This window comes from Nannospalax galili, unplaced genomic scaffold (assembly GCF_000622305.1).
Source record: "Nannospalax galili isolate Female #2095 unplaced genomic scaffold, S.galili_v1.0 scaffold664, whole genome shotgun sequence".
Taxonomy (NCBI): Eukaryota; Metazoa; Chordata; class Mammalia; order Rodentia; family Spalacidae; genus Nannospalax; species Nannospalax galili.
In genome coordinates this window covers 3,588,478-3,610,379 of record NW_008354274.1, presented here as the reverse complement: position 1 = coordinate 3,610,379, position 21,902 = coordinate 3,588,478, and the positions used below count along the sequence as shown (strand labels likewise).

The 21,902-nt window shown below is 46.9% G+C and overlaps 2 protein-coding genes and 1 non-coding gene across 4 annotated transcripts in view; 2 read left to right on the top strand and 1 right to left on the bottom strand.

The window, feature by feature from the left end:
• Positions 1 to 6,596: 6,596 nt before the first annotated feature.
• Mrm2 (mitochondrial rRNA methyltransferase 2) lies at positions 6,597 to 14,068 on the bottom strand. Its single transcript, XM_008851407.3, has 3 exons — positions 13,994 to 14,068; positions 9,879 to 10,168; positions 6,597 to 7,818 (listed from the first exon to the last, which is right to left on the bottom strand). The coding sequence occupies exons 1-3, from the start codon at positions 13,999 to 14,001 to the stop codon at positions 7,376 to 7,378; spliced, it is 741 nt and encodes a 246-aa protein (XP_008849629.1). The 5' UTR covers positions 14,002 to 14,068; the 3' UTR covers positions 6,597 to 7,375.
• Positions 9,158 to 9,288, top strand: LOC115067416. Its single transcript, XR_003846842.1, has one exon. It is a non-coding gene; the product is annotated as a small nucleolar RNA SNORA33 (small nucleolar RNA).
• The window catches only part of Nudt1 (nudix hydrolase 1), a 15,996-nt gene continuing 4,077 nt past the window's right edge, over positions 9,984 to 21,902 (top strand). Inside the window, exons 1-2 of one of the 2 annotated variants that reach the window (XM_017802795.2) lie at positions 9,984 to 10,208; positions 18,252 to 18,416. In XM_017802795.2, coding sequence (XP_017658284.1) covers positions 10,123 to 10,208; positions 18,252 to 18,416 — 251 coding nt within the window. In that variant the 5' untranslated portion in view covers positions 9,984 to 10,122. Of the gene's footprint in view, positions 10,209 to 14,002; positions 14,091 to 18,251; positions 18,417 to 21,902 lie in introns of those variants that run through there. The other variant, XM_008851409.3, reaches the window with a different exon arrangement.

Here is a 21,902-nt window from a genome sequence, read left to right as displayed (position 1 = left end):
GTCATGTGGATGGAAGTGAGGTACCAGCATGAACCCATTGAGTTGAGTCCAAGCCATCTGCTGTTGTCTCTGCAGGCGTATTGTGGTGAGTTCTTTCCAGGGCTGTGTCAAACTCTGTTGGTTTGGTCCACAGTCCATTTGTTTATTCTGAGCTGGCTGGTGAGGGTCCTATTAGTAGATACCTTTTGCTTTCTGGCTTGTTTTCAAGGTGTTTAAGGTATCCATTTTGTTTGTTTGCTTTGAAAACATTTTTTTAAGATTTATTTTTGTGTTTTGCCTGTATGTATATGTATACCTGGTGTGGGTGCAGTGTCCATGGAGGGCAGAAGAGGGCAAAGAGCAGCCCTGTGAGTGCTGGGAATTGAACACAGGCCCTCTGCAAAAGCAGCCAGGGCTCTTAACCACTGAGGCATCTCTCCAGCCCCACTTTGGAAGCATTTTCTTTAGGCATTTGGTTTCTTTTTTGTTTCCTTTTGGACCTCTGAAGGCATTTTCATTGGATTTGACCCTATTTGTTAAACTCACTGGGAGTCTTTGGTTTAGGGGTTGTTTTGTTTTGTTTGTTTTCCTCTGGACATTTCTCTCATATGTGATATGTAAGAAATGGAGAAACGATTGGAGAAAACAAATAGCTATTTGGCACTCCAGCTGGTTGTTTGGTGTGCTAATTCAACCTCCAAGTACTCAAAAGGTAGAAAAAAGTCTAATTAAAGGTAAGTTTCCTTTATGTTTCTCCCAATGGGGAACATTTATTATCTCTAACTTATTTATTAATTCATTTTGCACCCTTAACAGAGTTCTAGGCAATAAAAATTGTTTAAAAATTACAAATGGGCCGGGCGTAGTGGCGCATGCCTTTAATCCCAGCACTCGGGAGGCAGAGGCAGGCGGATCTCTGTGAGTTCAAGGCCAGCCTGCTGTACATAGTGAGTTCCAGGACAGCTGGGGCTACAGGGAGACCCTGTCTCAAAAATACCAAAAAAAAAAATAGAAATGGCCAGGAGTGGTGGCACATGCCTTTAATCCCAGCACAGAAGACAAATGCAGGTGGATCTCTGTCAGTTCAAGGCCAGCCTGGTCTATGTAGGGAGTTCCAGGTCAGTTGGGGCTGGCTCCAAAACAACAACGAATCACATATGGGCAGCCTGCTTTAATTATAATGTAAAATCATCTAAAATGGTGAAATTGGTGATATATAAAACTAAGAGCCTGGCCGGACGTGCTGGCGTAGGCCTTTAATCCCAGCACTTGGGAGGCAGAGGCAGGCGGATCTCTGTGAGTTCAAGGCCAGCCTGGTCTACATAGCAAGTTCCAGGACAGCTAGGACTACAGGGAGACCCTGTCTCAAAAAAAAAGTAATAAATAAATAAATAAGTAAATAAATAAACTAAGAGCTCTTTAAAACTACATAGAAGTTAACAGAAATATTAAAAATAGCAAGGTATGATGGTACATACTTTTAATCTCAGCACTCAGGAAACAGAGACAGGTGTTCTCTCTGTGAATTCTAGGCCAGCCTGGTCTACATTGCAAGTTCAGGCCAGTCAGACTTAAATGATGAGATCATGCCTCAAAAAGAAATTAACAAATTTCTAGAAGTTAAATTGTAATTAAAGATAAATTCTGAGAATAACATTTCACTCATCTCTTTCTCTGACTTTGCTTCTTTATTACCAGAGCATAATTTTCCATCAAAAGAAAAGATTGTGGCCTGTTTTAAGATAAAGCTAGAGAAAATAGTGATTCCATGCTGTATTAAAAGTTCCTATGTATGGTATTGGAGAGATAGCTCAGTGGTTAAGAGCAGGTACTGCTCTTCCAGAGGACCCGAGCTCAGTTCCCAGCACCCACATCAAGCAGCTCACAGCTGCCTGTAACTCCAGCTCCAGAGGATCCAACACCCTCTTCTGACTTCTGTTGGCACTGCATTCACATGCACATATGTTTATGTAACACACATATACAGTAATAAAAATTAAAATCCCTACCAAAAAAAAAATCACATTTGTAAAGACCACTCTCCCTTGGGAAGCTATACTCACAACTGGCAATGTCTTATATTTTTCCTTGAACATCTCTTTTTCTTTTATCCCCCAGGCTTAAGCCTATATCAAAATATCTTTATTATACTAGTTAGTTCAGAAATTTCCTTCAACAATGAAGCCAGGAATCCTGGTTTGGTCTGAGTTGAGGTCCCAAACACTTCAAGGAACTCCTGTCTCCTAAGTATGACCACATGGAACTAGGTCTCTGTCTCCTCCCTGCTAATTTTTCTGGGGTGTCCTGCCGAGATGTCTTGAAGCATTGTTGGGGAGTTTCCCTGTCTGCTGCTTGGCTGACCCAATTGTGGAGCATGGCTTGCGTGTTACTTTGGGTTCCTTTGCTTCTGTTTTTCTGGCTAGAGACCCACTTAATGTTTGGTAAGTACCACTGGCACCAAAAACAAAAATCATCTAGACTCATCCATACTTGTTCATAGGTGAGCTGAAACAATACACAGCTTTTCTGAGAGACATCATAAGAGCTGATCTCTCAAATGGCTTCAGCCAGTCTCTGACCTCTAAGAGAGTAACCAGAGCCACAGAACTGCTTCCCCGAAGCATGTTAACAATAACTGCTTTTGTACTTTTTCTTAACCTGGTCTTTTTTCTTTTTTTTTTTTTTTTTTAATGTGTATGAGTGTATTGTCTACATGTAGGTAGGTGCACCCATGTTGTGCAATGCCTGTGGAGGTCAGAAGAGGGCATCAGATCGCTAGGAACTGGTGTTAACAGTAGTTGTTAGCTGCCATGTGGGTGCTGGGAACCAAACCCCAGGTCATCTGTAAGAAGAGTCAGTGCTCTTAGCTGAGCCATCTCTCCAGCCCCTTAACCTGAAGGGTTTTTTTTGTTTTGTTTTGTTTTTTTTGTTGTTGTTGTTTTTTGGTCTTTTTGAGACAGAGTCTCCCAGTAGCCCCAACTGGCCTAGAACTCACTATGTAGACCAGGCGGGCCTTGAACTCACAGAGATCTGCCTGCCTCTGCCTCCAGAGTGCTGGGATCAAAGGTGTGCACTACCACACCTGGCTTTAACATGAAGTCTTAAAATCCGTGTCTCTCTCTTTGCTTTCCATTTGCCTCCTCTGTCCTCTGTAAAGCTAATAGAATCCCACTGGATTCCTTCCCCTTATGGTGTAACTCTAAGGTCTAAATTGATTAATTTAGCCAGGTGTGGTGGCACAGGCCTTCAATCCTAGCATTCAAGAGGCAGAGGCAGGCAGATCTTTGTGAGATAGAGGCCAGATTGGTCTACACAGTGAGTTCCATGCCAGGTGGAGCTACAAGTTCTTTTTTTGTTTGTTTGTTTTTGTCTTTTGAAACAGGGTCTCCCTGTAGCCCCAGCTGTCCTGGAACTCACTATGTAGACCAGGCTGGCCTTGAACTCACAGAGATCCGCCTGCCTCTGCCTCCCAAGTGCTGGGACTACAGGCATGAGCCACCAGGCCCAGCAAGTTCTTTTGTAAAAAGAAAAACAATAAATGGGGGCTGGAGAGAGGGCTCAGTGTTAACCATTGACTGTTCTTGCAAAAGAACCGGGTTCGAATCCCAGCACCCACATGGCAGCTAACAATTGTCCGTAACTCCAGTTCCAGGGGATCCGACAGCCTCTTCTGTCCTCCATGCGCATTGTATGACATGGGTGCACTTACTTACATGCAGGCATAACACTCATATACATAAAATAAAAATAATAAACAAAATATTTTAAAAAACAATAAGTAAAACTAAATTCCTTTTAAAAGTCAATCATGGGTCAGGGAAAGGCTTATAGAGAGGGGGCCCCACCCTCTCAGCTGAACTATTGGCTACTGATGGATGCTGGCAGACACTGACTTCAGTTCCATACCCACTGCTGAGCCCACCAGACTTTCCATTAGATAACACTAAATCCATGTTCACACAGATGACCATGGTGAAACTCAGAATCACAAAACAAAAAGCCATGAATATTGGAAAGGGCCTGTGAGGTTGGGAGGAGGCTAGTGGGGGAGCAATTCAGAGAGGGGTGGAGGTGGCAGAACACACCACAAGCCTAAGAAATTGTCAAAGACTAGAGGCAGGCCATCCTGAGAGCTTGCTGGCCAGTCAGTCTAGTCCAATCCATGAGCTCCAGGTTCAGTGAGAAATGGTCTGACAACAAAGGAAGATACTGGAAGTTGACCTCTGGCCTCCACGTGCACACGCACAGGCAAACACACTTGCATACACATGTGTACACACACAAGTCACACACGCACACGAGTGGTCATTAAGCAAGGAAGACATCCAACATTGACCTCTGGCCTATAGACACATACACATGCACATAGCCCCCCCCAACACACACGGACATGTGTATATACACAGAAGAATAATTATAATAAATGCAATTTATATTCTTTTTTAAGAAATTATAGCCAGGCATGGTGACTCACACCTTTAATCCCAGCACTCAGAAGGCAGAGGCAGGTGGATCTCTGTGAGATGGAGGCCAGCTCAGTCTACATGCTGAGTTCCAGGCCAGCGGATGCTACATAGTGAGACCCTGTCTCAAAAATAAACAATCGGGGGCCAGAGAGATAGCTCAGTGGTTAAGAACACTGACTGTTCTTGAAGAAGACCCAGGTTCCAATCCTAGCACCCACATGGCAGCTAACAACTATCTGTAACTCCAGTTCCAGGGGTTCCAACAGTCTCTTCTGTCCTCCTCAGGCATTGCATGACATGGGTGCACTTACCTACATGCAGGCAATACACACATATACATTGTTAAGGTCCAGATAGCCCTGCCCCCTCACCAACAGGATCCCAAGGACTTCTCATGCTCCTGAGAAAAGGGAACCTAGCTGATAAGAACCTTGGTCTTTGAAGTCAAGAGAAGCAGACTTTTCTCCAGTTTGGCCACCACAGCAGGCTTCCCCTTTGGTCTCCAAAGAGGACAGGTTTTAACAGTCCTGCTCCCCCCCCCCACCCAACTTAAAAAAAATACATCCTCCCACCTTCTGCAGGAGGCAGAAGCCTCCCTTTTAAAAAGACCCCAGCTCAAGACCTGGGCAGACATTTTCCCTGTCCCATGTGTTCCTTTGCTAATAAACCCTATTTTGATGGCGTTTTATCTGTGTCCTGATGCCTCCTCCTCCATTCGCTTGTTCTCCACCAACTTTTTACCTATCACACATAAAATAAAAATAATAAATAAAATAAACAAACAGCTAGAGAGATGGCTTAGTGGTTAAGAACACTGGCTGCTCTTGCAGAGGACCAGAGTTAGGTTTCCAGCGTCCACATGGTCGCTAACAAACCATTCTTAACTCCGGTTCCAGGGGATCTGACACCCTCTTCTGTCCTCTATGGACATTGCATGACACCAGTATACTTACATACATGCAGGCAAAACACTCATACATATAAAATAAAATAAAATTTTAAAACAAACAAAAATACTTTCTGGTTTTTGCAATCTCTCTTCTTTCAGAAAGCTGGATTGTGTTGATAGACGAGCAAAGGAAATGAACACACCATGTTGCAGCGCGCTTTGTCAATTACCTTTATGGTCTTGGGAGCTGGAGTATTACAATATATTCTTCTACACAAAACAAAACACCCCAGCCTAAGCATAAATTCATACTGAATGTCTCTCCTAATTGCTCTGGGAATTATCCCTGCTTGAAGAATGGATGCATTCCCAGCTCATTCACCAGACAAAATGGATATTAATCCCTAAATAGAAATCTCAGTCTTCCTTGCTTTACATTATGCATCTAAGAGAGAAACAGGAAACTCCTGTGTTGTGTTCAGGGATCAACAGAGAAACACCTGTTTCTCTAAGACACCAAGCCTTTATGAGCTGAAGACGTTCTGTAGAAATGGAGTCTCATAGCTGAGGAGGATCGTGAAGTCCTGATCCTTCTGCCTCCACCTGCCCAGTGCTGGGAGGCCAGGCATGCACCATCACACCTGGTTCATGCAGTTCTGAGGATGGAACCCAGGGCTTCCTGCATGGTGGGCAAACATTCTACCAACTGAGCCACATCCCCAGACCCAACAAATGTTGTTTTATTGCTTCTGGGTTTTGTTTTGTTTTTTTTTTTTTTTTTTTTTTTTTTTTTTTTTAGTAATGTGTTTCTTAAGCCCCCCTGGAACTATGTAGAACAGGCTGGCCTTGAACTCACAGAGATCCAGTTCTGCCTGCCTCTGCCTCCCGAGTGCTAGGATTAAAGGCGTGTGCCACCATTGCTTTTGTTTTTATCATTTTTTTAAATCTTTGATACACTTTCATCTCTTTTGGGTTAAAAAAAAAAACCCACCGGGCATGGTTGCACACACCTTTAGTCCCAGCACTCAGGAGGCAGAGACAGGTGGATCTCTGTGAGTTCAAGGCCAGCCTGGTCTACATAGTGAGTTCCAGGACAGCTGGGGCTACAGGGAGACCCTGCCTCAAAAAGACAAAAGAAAACCAAAGAGGGGGGTTGGAGAGATGGCTCAGCAGTTAAGAGCACTGGCTGCTATTGCTAAGGACCTGGGTTCAGTTTCCAACACCCACATGGCAGCTACTCCAGTTCCAGGGAATCCAATGCCCTCTTCTGGCCTCCAGCATTACATGCACGGGTACACTTACATACATGTAGGCAAACACTCATAAACATAAAAATATATAAAAATAATAAAAGCAAATAATAAAAAGCAAAGAGGGCAGTCCTTAGGAGCTACCATGGAGTTGGGTTGAATTGGATACCTCTCTCAATTCTGACTCAGTTTTCTCTGTTTTCTTTCATATACAGTCAGAGCCTATCTATGATTTTAAATTCTCTAACTTAATGCTTTGGGCTTCCTTTTTTTTCAAAAAGATTTTATTTTTATTTATGTGTACATATGTGTGCCTGTGTGAGTTTATGTACACCATACCTGGGGAGGCCAGAAGAGGGTGCCGACTTTCCTGAAACTGGAGTTACAAGCAGTTGTGAGCCTCTTTATGTGGGTGCTGGGAACTGAACCTGGCTGTTCTGTAACATCAATAAGTGTTCTTAACCTGTGAGCCATCTCACCAGCACCTGGGCTTCCTTGTTCTTTTTATAAAGCTCCACTCTCTGCCACAAGTCTGCCCATAGTCAGGTAGCTGACCACCACACCAGCCTATTTTCTCCATTCTCCTCCTGTGAGATTTACAGCTTGCCTGCCCTGGAGTTTTCCTTTTAGACTCTAATAAATTGTCCTCAAGCTTAAACAAAAAAATGAAAGCTGTCCCCAGTGTCCCACTCTTCTGGTGCAGTTCAGATCTCAGCCACTCTCAGGAAACCACTGAAGCTTCAAGCACAGGACAAAATCACCTAGCACCTCTCAGGGAGGGCAGGGCAGACTCACTGCTCCGTAGAGCCCTTCCTTCCCCGGTACTGTGTGGCCAAAAGGTACACCTCGGAAGACTCCTTCCTGCTGGCCTTGGGTTTTAGGACCCTCATGTTCTGGAATTCCTGGGTCAGTCTCTTCTGCAGCTGGTGGCTCTGACTTCCAGCCCAGGTTTTGCACAGCAGTGTGCCCCCATGGTGCAGGATTTCTGCAGCCATGTCCACAAGGGTGAGACACAAGCTGATAAGCCTGTCATGATCAAGGTCCCGGATCCCAGTGGCATTGGGTGCCATGTCACTTAGAATCACGTCTGCTCTCCTCCCTGGAAGCAGTTCTAGGATTTTCTGGAAAGTTCTGGGATCAGTCACATCAGCAGGGCACAAAAAAGTTGCTCCTTCCAAGGGGGATATGTGAAGAAGATCAACCCCAAGCACAAAGCCCACAGGAGAGCTGGTGTCTACGGAAGGAACAGAGGATGTGTTATTTACTCCATGAATCTCCTTGCCAAAATACAAGCCACAGAATAAAGACATCAAGACCAAGGAAAATAGCTAATGTGCATATATGTGGACAAGAGGCCTTTTCTATGAAGACACATGAGGCCAGGTGTGATGGATCCCAGCACTGAGGAGACTGAGGCAAGATTGAGGCAAGTTCAAAACCAGACTGGGCTACAGAGTGAGATCCTGTCTTAAAAATTAAAAAATAGGCCAGGTGTGTAAGCACACACCTTTAATCCCAGCACTCAGGAGGCAGAGGCAGGAGGATCTCTGTGAGTTTGAAGCCAGCCTGGTCTCCATAGTAAATCCAGGACAGCTGGGGCTACAGGGAGACCCTGTCTCAAAAAGACCAAAAAAAAAAAAAAAAATTGGGCTGGAGGGATGGCTCAGCGGTTAAGAGCACTGACTGTTCTTGCAAAGAGCCCAGAGCCCCAATCAGGAGGCCCTTCCTGTGGTCCTAGAGGCGGCAGCCCCAATGGGGACCCTATCCGCCTCTCAGGCTTCAAGGATTGGAACTGTCCTGTCATGAAAACCTGCCAATACATCACCCATGAAAAAGTAACTCCAGTTCGGCTCCAGTGCAGCAGGTACAGAGTGTGACACCACTGACATGGATTATGTCCAAGTGGTATAATTAAGAGAAGTTTTCACTTTTCATTTTCATCATCACTTTCAACTCCCTCTTTCATTGTGGAAAGGTCAAAGGTCATTAGCCTACTCTTGTTTTGTGGGATTTTAAATTTTGCTTTTTTTTTTGAAACGGTCTCATTGTGTAGTAAGATAGTTCCTGGTTGGCCTGGAACTCACTATGTGGACCAGGCTGGCCTTGAACTCTGGGAGATTCACTGCCTCTGCCTCCAGAGTGGTGGGATTAAAGGCATGTGCCACCATTCCTGGCTTTATTTTTAATTATGTGTATAGGTGTATGTGCCTGTGCCCATGAATGCAGGTGTCCAAGGAAGCCAGAAGGGTCAAGGAGGTCAAAGGAATTGGATACCCCTGGAGCTGGGGTTACAGAAGGTTATAAGTTGCCCAATATGGGTGCTGGGAATTGAATCTAGGTCCTCCACAAGAACAGCAAGCACTTTTAACTGCTGAGATAGCGCTTCAGCCTATATGCTTTTTTTGTCTTGAGACAGGGTCTCCCTGTAGCCCCAGCTGTCCTGGAACTCACTATGTAGACCAGACTGGCCTCGAACTCACAAGAGATCTGCCTGACTCTGCCTCCCAAGTGCTGGGATTAAAGGCATATGCTACCATGTCCAGAAGCCTCTATGTTTTAAGAGAGGGTCTTGCAAGCCAGCCAACTGATCTGCTTATATGAATGTGTATCTGCAGAGAGCCAGAAAAAGCAGGCAATAGTAAGACCATGACACAAGTCTTAAGGACAGCTATAGTCATTAAGATCCCTGAGAATGGCTATAATACTGTAACATTGGGGACATTTTCATAAGACTAATTAAAACTTCACTCAACTAGTTCTAAGAAATTGAAAAAATCATGTTTAAAAAAAAAAAAAAAAAGAAGACAGGGTCTTCCTACATAGCCCAGGCTGGCCTCAAACTCATGATCCCCCTGCTTCCTCAGCCTCTAGATTATTGGGATTAAAGATATGTACCACTTTGACTAACTTCTGTGGCCTATTTTTAGTTTTCTGTAGTAACAGAATTATTTTGCTTTTCTATAAAATTACACTTATTTCCTGTGTTTATACAGGTAGGTGCATGCCACAGTACATGTGTGGAGGTCAGAGGACAATTTGCAGGAGTTGGTTCTTGCCTTCCTCTGTGTGGGTCCTAGAGATGGAACTCAAGCCACTGGACTTGGCAGCAAGCTCCTTTACCCTGGAATCATGTATCTGGCTCCTCTGTATCCTTTCTCTATCACTATTACTACAAACAACCACCTCAGACAGCAGCTCAACCACTGGGACTGGGGAGAGCACAGCTCTCTGATACTAGCTCTCCGATACTCCTTTAGGCTCATTTAGGTGTTAGTGATGTCATAAAGTCCCCACCTGTGCCTGTGGCATTGACTCTCTGCACCGCCACCTGACTCCAGGCACCAGGAGCTGCCCCACAGTCCAGCACTCGGAGTCCAGGCCATAGGACACGATGCTTTTCATTCATCTCCAGGAGCTTGAAGGCACTCCGACAGCGGTAACTCTCCACCTTTGCTGCCTTCACAAACGGGTCCTTTAGGTGTCGCATCAGCCACAGGTGCTCAGTGCCCGTCCGGCTCTTGTAGTGTGGCACAGCAGTATGGAACCCCTGACCCTGAAGGGGACCCCACGCCCACTTCAGGCACCTGACAGAGAGAGGATTCAGCAGATAGGTGACATACAGAGGTAGGCAGTGGGGCTCTTGGTTCAACCCACTATATTTTTTTCATGCATGTATTCATGTTCAAATGCATGTGTGTGGATACACCTATGTGCAGGTGCCTGTGCACATGTGTGTGCTGTGTGTGCATGTTGACATCAGGTGCCTTTTGGTCTTATATATATGTTGAACAGGGTCTCTCTCTGAGCTTGGAGCTCACCAATTCAGCAAGTCTAGCTAGCCAGCTTGCTCCAGGATCCGTCTCTGCCTTCCCAGCACTCACTGGGCAACTCATAACCTCCTCCATTACAAACAGTAATGTGCAGTACTAGAGATCAAGCCCAGGGCCTCATATATGCTAGTCATACCCACAGTCCCTCTTTGGAGACTCTGGGCAGATGCTCTACGACTAAATACCCCCAGCCCCTCACTGGAGGATTCTAGGCAGGTGCTCTACCACTGAGTCACACCCCCAAGCCTTCTTTGTTGTGGGAGATTTTTTGGAGACGGTCTCCCTGTAGCTCCAGTTAGCCTAGAACTCACTATGTAGACCAGGCTGCCCTTGATCTCACAGAGATCTGCCCGCTTCTGCCTCCTAGGTGCTAAAATTATAATTTTTGAGGCAAAGTCTCTAAGTTGCCCAGGCTGGTCTTGAACTCACTCTGTGGCCCAGGCAGGCTTAGAGTACACAATCCTCCCTTGGCCTCCTGAGTAGGTTTCATGACAGGTCTGTGAAACAGGCCCAAGTGGGAGACTCAAATTTAGTGACAATCACCTAGTGTACATCAACTAAACCTTTCCTAGTACTGTATAAAAGGAATGAAAGCCAAGGCCAGGTGTGGCAACACAGGCCTAGAATCCTGGCACTCAGGAGGCTAAGGCAAGATCATGAATTAAAGGCCAGCCTGGGCTGTATAACAAGATACATTCAAAATAAAGTTAAAACTTAATAGGGGATAGGGGTGTGGATCAGTTGATAGAGTGCTTACCTAGTACACACAAAGACCTGGGTTTCATCTCTAGTATTGCATAAATTGGATGGGTTGATGCATGCCTGTAATCTCAGTACTTCAGAGGTGGAAATAGTAGGATCAGACTTTCAGGTTGGGGCTGGAGAGACAGCTGAGCGGTTATGAGCACATACTGCTCTTTCAGAGGACCTGAGTTCAGTTCCAAGCACCCATGTCAGATGGCTCACTTCCACCTATAACTACAGCTTTAGGGGATCTGGGCCCTACACTCATGTGCACACACACACACACACACACACACACACACACACAGAATTTAAAATAAAAAATAATTTTTTTAAAAAAAGAAGTTCACCAGGTGTGGTGCTGCATGCCTTTAATCCCAGCATTTGGGAGGCAGAGGCAGGTGAATATGAGATAGATGATGCCAGCCTGGTCTACACAGCAAGTCCCAGGCCAGCAGGGGCTAAGGGAGACCCTGTCTCAAAAAAAAAAAGAAAAGAAAGTTCAAGGCTCTCCTTAGCTATATAGTGAGTTTGAGGCCAACCTGGGCTATATGACCCTTTCCTAAAATAAAAAAGAAAGAAGTAATGGGGTTTTTTGTTTTTTTGTTTTGATACTTTTTGTTTGTTTGTTTGTTTGTTTTTTGTTTTTTGTTTTTTGTTTTTTTTTTTTTTGGTACAGGGTCTCCCTGTAGCCCTAACTGTCCTGGAACTCACTATATAGACCAGGCTGCCCTTGAACCACCTGCCTCTGCCTCCCAAGTGCTGGGACTACAGGTGTGTGCCACCACGCCCGGCATAATGTTCTTTTTTCTATCTAGCAGAGGTTGTATGGTCTGAGAGTACACTGTAAAAACTGGGCTCAGTGGGTCTCAAAGGTGTCTGCCATCAGGCCTCAAACTGAGTTCATTCCCCAGGACCCACATGGTAAAAGGAGTCGGCAGAGTGTGGGTCCTTGGACAGGACTCCTATATTGAGGTCCACCCACCCAGGGCTCAGGGACCATTGCAAAAGAGGGGGCAGAAAGATGGTCAGAGGCAGGGAGGAGGTGCATGACCATATGGAAATTGCCCTACAGGCACCTGGAACCCTTATCATACAAATCTACAGCAATGGTGTCAGCATGCACAAGACCCATGCAAACTTAGGCAGACAAAAACCCAACACAGAACTGTGGAAATGAACAGCTAGCCCCAATCTTAGGTGAAGAATTATTGGCAGCTGATTACTGCTGGGTGAGGAAGAGCTGATCTTCTTGAACGGAGAGACTCTAGAAGGGCTTACTAGACCCCAGTGGATGAACTTGCACTGTGGGACATCTGGGGACACTAACTTTACATAATAGGCCTTAATACAAATGACAGTATGAACTCCAGTCGGGGGGTCTATGGAAGGGTGCCAAATGGGAAGGGGGTATAAAGATAATTTTATGTATGAAATATGCAAAAATTCAGTAAAAAAGTTTTTTTTTAAAGAGAAAACCAGGGCTGGAGAGATGGCTCAGCCATTAAGAACACTGGTTGTTCTTGCAGAAGACCGGGTTCGAATCCCAGCACCCACATGGCAGCTAACAACTGTCTGTAACTCCAGTCCCAGGGGATCCAACAGCCTCTTCTGACCTCTGCGAGCATTGCACGACATGGGTGCACTTACATGCAGGCAATACAGGCATACACATAAAATAAAAATAATAAAAAAAAATTTTTTAAGTTTATTACAAAAAAAAAAAAAGAAAGAAAGAAAACCAACTCCTGCAAGCTGTCCTCTGACCTCCACACATAGGCCATGGCATAAGCACACACACACACACACACACACACACACACACACATATTAAAAAAAATACTTTGGACAGGTTTGGTGACACACACCTTTAATTCCAGCACTCAGGAGGCAGTGGCAGGCAGATCTCTGAGTTCAAGGCCAGCCTGGTCTCTGCAAAGCAAGTTCCAGGGCTACACAGCGAGACCCTGTCTCAAAACAGTTAACAAAAGCATGAGGACAGGTCCCTCCCTACCCAGTGACTTTCTGTAGCGGGTTCTAGCACAGAACCTGGCTTGGCACACTTGACACCGAACCCAACCTGAGTAGATAAGTTGATGAATTTCCAAGATGTTTAACACATTATGATTTCAACACACATTTACTGATGGTCCTGCAGCTAGGAGCTCAGCATGACAGGAGCTGAGCTGACCTTCCCTCTTCAACTCTTTGAGCAATCTCACATCAAACATGTATGTCCACTTCTCTGATGACAACACCTAAAGCACCTTTGAAACCAAGGTGTGCTGACCAGCGCTGCTGAGAATTCTGCTGAAAATGGCTTAGGGGTCTCCTGAGAGGACAGCACACGGGTCCAGAGCCCAGATCAGTGAGAGAAAAGATATCCAGTGAATTGGCACAGGTCACAAAAGTGACAGTTTTCCCACAGCCACCAAGGCTGCCTGATTTGGACGGCTGGCCTCTTCCATCCCATTCCACACCCCTAGGTGAAACCACACCACCTGGTCCTCTGCAGTCATGAGTCATGAGCCTCAAGATTACACTCCACACCTGTCCCCTCACGTGTCTCTACAGGACTCACTCCACCTGCAGCCTTGCCCTCCCCCCTGCACCTGCAGCCCTGCCCCCCTCGCACCTGCAGCCCTGCCCTCCCCCCTGCACCTGCAGCCTCTACCCTCCTCTCTCAACCCTCCCCATTTTCAGGGGTCCCTGAAGTTCCGCACCCCGGGACGCAGGTTGCCAGCGCCCCTCTGCAGTTGGGGAAACAGTTTCCAACCACTGCCGCCTCCCCACACGCTTGCAGCACACTCCCTTTAAGTACATTTCTCTACTCACCAAGCCATGGGTGCTCTCTAGCAAGTTCCGAGGTCCGTGGGTCGGCGGAAGTCCCGCCCTCGCTTCCTGCGAGCGCGGCTCGGGCCTTGATGCGCAGGTACGGATGCAGAGCTGGAAGTCAGTGGTGGGGCGCGGAAAGCCGAGAACCGAGGACTCGGGAGTTGGGGGAGCTGGGGAGGCCTGAGGCTGGGGTGACACGGGAGCTGGAGAGACCTGAGGCTGGGCGGCGGGGACCCGGGAACTGGCGAGGGAGGGAGAGCAAAAATGGGCGGGAGAGAGGACCTGGGACCTGGGGGTTCTGTGGTGGCTTCAACCCCAGAGCCGATGTTGGGCTGACGAAGGCAGACTGGGGTTGCAAGCACGCTGTACCAGACACTGAGGCTGGGGAACCAGCGTTTGCAGCGCGTCCGTCCCCTGCAGCCAGTCTGATCCCTGCACTACACGTGCATTACTTTCAACCCTTGCAAGAGCCCTCATGAGGGTCTCAGATGACCTCAGTTCTGGCCACGTGGCTAAGGAGCAAGCCTCCAGCACCCCAGTCCCTAGTATTTGCAATCTCCTTGATACCTGATTTGCTACCTATCCCAGCTATTGACCTTTGGGACACTAGACTTGTCCAGGACACTCCGTTTGGTTACAGGCTCAGTTGTTGGATCCTGTTTCAAACTTAGACTTCCTGAGCATCAGTTTTCTCCTCTAAAAATCGACATCTTCTAAAGTTTTTAGCTTAAGTGGGATGGCATTTGAAAACAAGGGTAATTGGAGCTGAAGTGCTGAGGTCCTGAGTTCAATCCCCAGAACCCATATAAAAAGCCGGTATGGCATGCATCTGCAATCCTAGTTGGGAATCAGAGACAGTTGGATCCCTGGAGCTCTCCTCAGCTAGTCTTACCAAATCTGTGAGCTCCATGTCCCAAGGAGAGGCCCTGACTGAAACAAGGTGGGAAAGAAACCCCAGCCCTACCTGAGGAACTATTGGCATCCCATGGCTGCTGGAACCCAGAGAGTCCTTTAAGTGTTAGACCCTTGGTAGTTGACCAGGCTCCAGTGGATGAACCCACACTGAAGGACATTTAGGCATGCAAGTTTGACTTTGACTGTATAGGCTGTGTATGTAATAGAATGCATGAAATTGGGCAGAAGGGTCCTGATGGGGGAGGGGATCTAAATTTAATCAAAATAATTATTGTATGAAATTTACAAAAATTCAATAAAAAAAATTTGGGGGGTCATTTTGAGACAGGTTCTCCCCATAGCCCCAGCTGTCCTGGATATACCATGGAGACCAGGCTGGCCTCAAACTCACAGAGATCTGCCTGCCTCTGCCTCCCGAGTGCTGGGACTAAAGGGGTGTGCTACCACACCAGTCCCAATAAAATTTTAAAAAAATATAAAAAGTTAAGGTGGAGACTGGGTGAGTTTGAGGCCAGCCTGGTCTACATAGGGAATTCCAGTCCAGCCAGGGCCTATACAGTAAGACCTGTCCAAAAAAAAAAAAAAAAAAAAAAAAAAAGTTAAATAAGGTGAATGCAACAGAGAAAAACATCCAGTGTCAGCCTCTGGTCTCCACACAGGATGCACACACCTCCATACATATGTGCAAGCACCAAACACACACACAAGTCATTAAGTGGCCCCCTATATCCTTGGGCTCAGCAGGAGACCATTCAACAAGCAAATAAAAATAATCCCCAGCTCCATTTAACTTTGCTTTCAAAAGTTAACCTCTTTCATAAACCCAAGAGTTGTATGAGATGAGATCTCTGTTCTCAGAGGAGAAAACAGCAGAGTCTGTTTTTAACAAGGTTTAAACAGCAGAGCCCATAACCAAACCCCATTCTACAAGATGCAAGTTTAGTGTCCTCACTATTTAAAAACCTGGGATAAAGCCAGGCATGGTGGCCCTTGCCTTTGATCCCAGCACTCGGAAGGCAGATGGAACTCTCTGTGAGTTCAAGGCTAGCCTGGTCTGCATACTGATTTCCAGGCCAACTGGGGCTACAAGGAGACCCTGTCTCAAAAAGACAAAAAAAAAAAAAAAAAAAGCTGGGATAGGAAGCTGGGTAGGATGCACACCTGTCATCCCAGCACTCAGGAGGTTGAGGCAGGAGGATTTTGAGTTTAAGACCAGTCTGGGCTACTTAGCAAGGTTCTGTCTCAACACTCTTTTTTTTTTTTCAATATATGTGTTTTGCCTGTGTGTATGTAACTGCACCCTTGTGGTGCAATGCCTCTGGAGGCCAGAAGAGGGCATAGAATCCCCTGGAACTGGATTGTTAGCCTCCATATGGGTGTAGGAAGTGAACCTGGGTCTTCTGCAAGAGCAGTCAGTACTCTTCTTTTTTTTTTTTTTTTTTTTTTTTTTTTTTGTCTTTTTGAAACAGGGACTCCCTGTAGCCCCAGCTGTCCTGGAACTCACTATGTAGACCAGGCTGGCCTTGAACTCACAGAGATCCACCAGCCTCTGCCTCCCAAGCGCTGGGACTACAGGCGTGCACCACCATGCCTGGCTTATGTGTGGACTTTTATCATTCTGTGAAGCAACAGTGTACAAACAGCCTACATAGTATTTGTGTTGCATCTAAAATATGCTGGAGGGTGTTTGTAGGTTATATGCAAATAATGCACCATTTTATAGAAGTGATTTCAGCATACTGGGATTCTGGTATCCATGGTGAGCGTGGCAGGGATGACATCCTGGTACCAATCCCCTGTGGATACAGAAAAAAGCTGTATATAGTTGGTGCTTAATAAGTTATGACTGAGTTTGCTGTTAGGAAGCCAGGGCCTCAGGCACAGGCAGGTCAGTGTCAGACAAGGATACAGGCATCATGGGAAGTCTAATGCCAAGCTCACTTCCCCTCCCTGACCCATCTCACCACTAAGACCCAGCCCAGGTTCCTTATACAATGTAACAGGAGGGTCTCAGGTTCTGGATCCTGCTTTGACCAGGTGAGGGTCCCAGGCCAGGAAAAGGATAAAGCAACAAGAGGCGTGGTCCAGCAGGCTGGGAAATGGGTCAGTGAACAAAGTGCACGTCGCACAAGCATGAGGTTCTGGATTGGGATCCCAAGCACCCGTATAAAGCTGGGAGGGCACATGCATAGAAAACAGAAGGGCACTGCACATCTAAACCCCGGTGCTTGGGTGAAGATGGCAGAGATAGGCACAGCCTCAGCTCACTAGCCAGGCAAACTAGCTCCAAGTTCAGAAAGAGATGCTGTCTCCCAAAATAAGGTAGATAGCAATAGAAAACACCCCACACACAGCACACACGTTGGTTTAGTGCTGCATGTACACATGCCAAAATAAAAACCAGGAAAGGAAGCTTGGTCCAAGGGCTCTCAAATTCTCCAAGGTCCTTCTCCATCTTCATGACTTAACAAAGTCACCACCTTCATATCCTTCTGTGTGCTTCACACTCCTGTTGGTGGAGGGTGCTGTCAATTCCAGCACTCTCTGGATACCAGATCACACAGTAGCAACACAAGCAGAGGAATCCAGATACTATTGCAGAAGGACCACAAGGTGTCTAGGTGGAACAGCCCCTGTCCAAAATCATACATCTCTCTGGAGCCTACAGGCAGGGCTGCTCCTGTGCAGAGGCTGGAATCAGGTGCCCAGCGGCCAGAAAAGGCCCCTGCTAATGAGAAGACAGGGAGGGCCAAATCCTGGCTTGAGGACTGCTGGGTTATCTGGTTATCCAGTGGGACTGGGTGGGCATGGGGCTGTCTCCCCTTGCAGAAACACACTTGAGATGGCAGGAGTAGATGCAGACATCTTTAGAGAAGTCATCCTGGCTACTATAACCAAGAGTTCAAGGTGTAGAGAAAGGGAGTGGAATCTTCATCTGACTTTCTGGGACACCCGTGGTAACCATGCCACTGGGTCCTGAAGATCAGACCTGTTTCTAACCTAGGAAGTCCTGTGTCCTAGGCTGGGGGTATGACTCAGTGGTAGAGCACCTGCCTAGAATTCCCCACTGAGGGGCTAGGGTGTGGCTTGATGGTATAGCAATAGCCTGGCATGTTCCTGATTTAAAAAAAAAAAAAAAAAAAAGTTCAGAGGCATGTTTGTATCTTCTGCCTGCCTTGGAACCCCTAAGTCCCAGGCCTGGGGAGTAGCCAGCTGACTTCCCTCCTCTGCCCCTTAATAGCACACCTCCCTCCAACCTGGCTGCTACTCCAGTACACATTTCATACACACCCCAACAAAAATTCCAGGTCAAGCTGACCCCACCCTCTGGCCCTCCTCACAGGACCCAGGAGACTATGGACGCATCCAGGCTCTACACCCTGGTGCTGGTGCTGCAACCTCAGCAGGTTCTCTTGGGCATGAAGAAACGGGGCTTTGGTGCTGGCCGCTGGAACGGCTTCGGGGGCAAAGTGCAGGAAGGAGAGACCATTGAGGATGCGGCCAAAAGGTAATGAGCGAAGGGAGGCCTGACTCCAGAGCCAGTCTAGAGGGATGACTGGGGGAGCAGGAGCTATACCCCTGAGTTCACCCCTGGGTGCCGTGTGACCCTTGATCCACTATTTCTTCATCTTAAAATATGGAATGGGGGGCTGGAGAGATGGCTCAGCAGTTAAGAGCACTGACTGCTCTTGCAGAGGACCAGGGTTTGATTCCCAACACCCACATGGCAGCTATAAACCATCCTTAACTCCAGTTCCACGGGAATCCAAAGCCCTCTCCTGACCTCCTCAGCATTGCACAACATGGGTGCACTCACATACATGCAGGCAATACCCTCATACACATAAAAATAATAAATAAAATATAAAAAACAGCCAGGTGTGGTGGTGCATGCCTTTAATCCCAGCACTCAGGAGGCAGAGGCGGGTGGATCTCTGTGAGTTCAAGGCCAGCCTCACAATATCTTTAAACATGCTATTTTCCTCTTCTTGTGGAATATATATATATATATATATATATATATATATATATATATATAATGGGGCTGAGGAGGTGGCTCAGGGGTAAAGTGCTTATTCACAAGCATGAGGACCTGAGTTCTAATCCCACCACCTATATAAAGCCAGTTGTGATAGCATGAGTGTCTATAATCCCAGCACTCCTAGGGCAAGGTGGGAGATGGAGACAGGATCACCAGAAGCTCATGAGCCAGCTAGTCTGACATATGGAGCAGCGAACAAAGAGACTCTGTTTCAAGCAAGGTGGAAGACAAAGAATGATTCCCAAAGATATTCTCTGACCTGTACATGTGCTCCTGGGCATATACACCACACACACACACACACACACACACACACACACACACACACACACACACACACACACAAACACAGAAATCCAAATCTGATAGTACAGACCTATCATCCCACAGGCACTCAGGAGGCTGAGGTAAAAGGTTTGCAAGTTTAAGACTGCCTGAGCTAAGAATGAGTTTGAGTTTAGCCTTGGTAGCTATATTTTTTTAGATCTTGTGCTCGTGTATACAGGTGTGTATGAAGGTGTGCATGCCTGTTTGTGTGTGTGTGGAGGCTGGAGGTTGATGTCAGATGTCTTCCTCAATCATTGTTCACCATATATGTGCATATATATATACACACATATAAAATCTTTAAGGTATACCCCAGATATATGTATATATATGCATATACACGTATCTCAAGCCAGATGATGGAGTCATCTAGTACCTTCTGCACAGTTTCACGCAGACCTACAACCAGCTTCCCATGGGAAGGAGCTGAAGCTCAGAGAGATTGAGCAGCTCGTTTAAGGTCACACAGCCCTTTAGGCACCAACCTCTGCCCTTCCTACTCCTCCCAGGCCTGTGAGGATAAAGGAGTGCTGACTGTGTAGCAAAGCCCTGCATCAGTCTTACCTCTGGTTATTATTGTGCTGACTAACCCTTTAGTCCAGCTTTCTGAAAAGCAGTGAAGCCAGGATGTGGCAACCTAGTGGCTTCCAATTTCTCAGTTCAGCTCTCAGTAAGAAATACCGTATGTTCCAAGATTGGCTGTACTAGCTCATGCCTGGCACCCCAGCACTCAGGAAGCTGAGGCAGGAGGAACATGAGTTTAAGACTAACATGGGCTACATAGCAAGACCTTGTTTCAGAAAGAGTTGGGAGGGGGGCCTGGGGAGATGGCTGAATTGATAAAGTGCTTGCCATGCAAGTATGAGGATCCCCAGCATCCACATAAAAAGCCAGGCATGACAGCAGCAACTACAACTCCAGCACTGGGAGGTGGAGACATGAAGATCCCTGGGGCTCATTCACCAACCAGTCTAGTCAAACCAGTGAGATCCACTTTAATGGAAAACCCTGCCTCAAAGTCTAAGTAAGGCACCAAATATCTACCTCTGGCATTTATACACACATGCACCCACATACATGCACATGCTCCCACATTCACACACATGGACCCACACTGAATGCATATACACAGATATACACCAAAAAGGAAAAGGAAAAAGAAGTCCAACAGAGCCCACACACTCAGGTCTGCATACAGCTATGACACCCTTCTGACTTGGATGCGAGTCCGTTCTTTTTATATGGCTGGTGATAATTCACTGTCGATTGTCACTGTGTAAAGAGTCCTGCATGCATGAGACATCCTCGCCTAGGCCTGGGACCCAGGGCTGCTGCCAAGTTGATACCTCTGACATGAGTCTGGCAGATTCTGGGCTGAGAACCAGTCCTGGAGGACTCAGCTGGGAAAAGACCTGTTTGATGAATGTGGGGATCCAGCTTGGGGGCAAGCAGGATATGTGCAAAAGTGACAGGCCCAGCACAAGGGCAGAATATTCTGCTGAGACACCCCCCCCCATTCAGTCATGGAGTTGCAGAGCACTTACTACGTGAGGCACAGAGACCAAGAGGAGACCTGGTTGCACTCGGGACTCTGAGAAGCTCAGGACATACATGTAGAGGTCTGGAAAATAAATAAATAAGGAAGGTAGGTGTCTAGGCACAGGGAAAGGTTGCCAAGGTCCTGACCACACTGGAAGACAGAAATGGTGCAGCCTTCCCAGAAGGAGCACAGCCACATGTAGGACGTGCAGGGAAGTGACAAAGTGGCCAAGGGTCGAGTGGACATAGGAAAGTGGACCACTTGTGTGCCATTCCTTCTCTATGTAATATGTATGTGAATGGTATGTATGTTTGTTCATGTGTGTGGAGGCGAGAAGGGGACAACAGGTGCCCTGCTCTATCACTCTCCACTGTATTCCCGTGAGACAGGGTCTCAGTGAACCCAGAGCTAGGTCAGCAGCCAGCAGCCCCAGTGATCCTCCTGCCTCCACTCCCCACAGCACTGTGGTTATAGGTCCACACTTGGCCACACCTGGCTGGGTGCTGGGATCCCAACTCAGGTCCTTATGCTTGCACAGCAGGCACTCTTACCACTGAGCCATCTCCCCAGACCCTCAGTTCCTGGTCTTGCTAAGTAGTAAACAACTCATCGGTAGCTCTGGACAACCCTGACTTATTCGCCTGTCAACTTTCTCAGGAATGTTCCCCCCACCTTTAATAAACATCACTCATTTCTGGAACAAGGGAAAACATAAGAAACCATCCCTCCAGGGTCTCAAACCAGGCATTGAGGATGGTTCTTCCTTGGCCCTGCTTTGAGGTGGAGAAGGGAACTGGGCCCCTACTTCTCCATGAGATGCTGGGCAAGGGTGATTCACAGCTATAATCCTAGCCTGGGCTACAGAGTGAGAATCTATCTCAATACACACACACACACACACATGCGCGCGCGCACGCACACACGCACACACTCGCGTGGCCTCAACAGGTCTTGCACTTGCCAGGCAAACCTGATGATCTGTTTGATTCCTGGAATCCACGGAAAGGTGAATGGAGAGAACCAACTCCACAAAGCTGTCCTCCGACCTCCACATGCACTCTGTAGCATTCTCTCTCTCTCTCCCT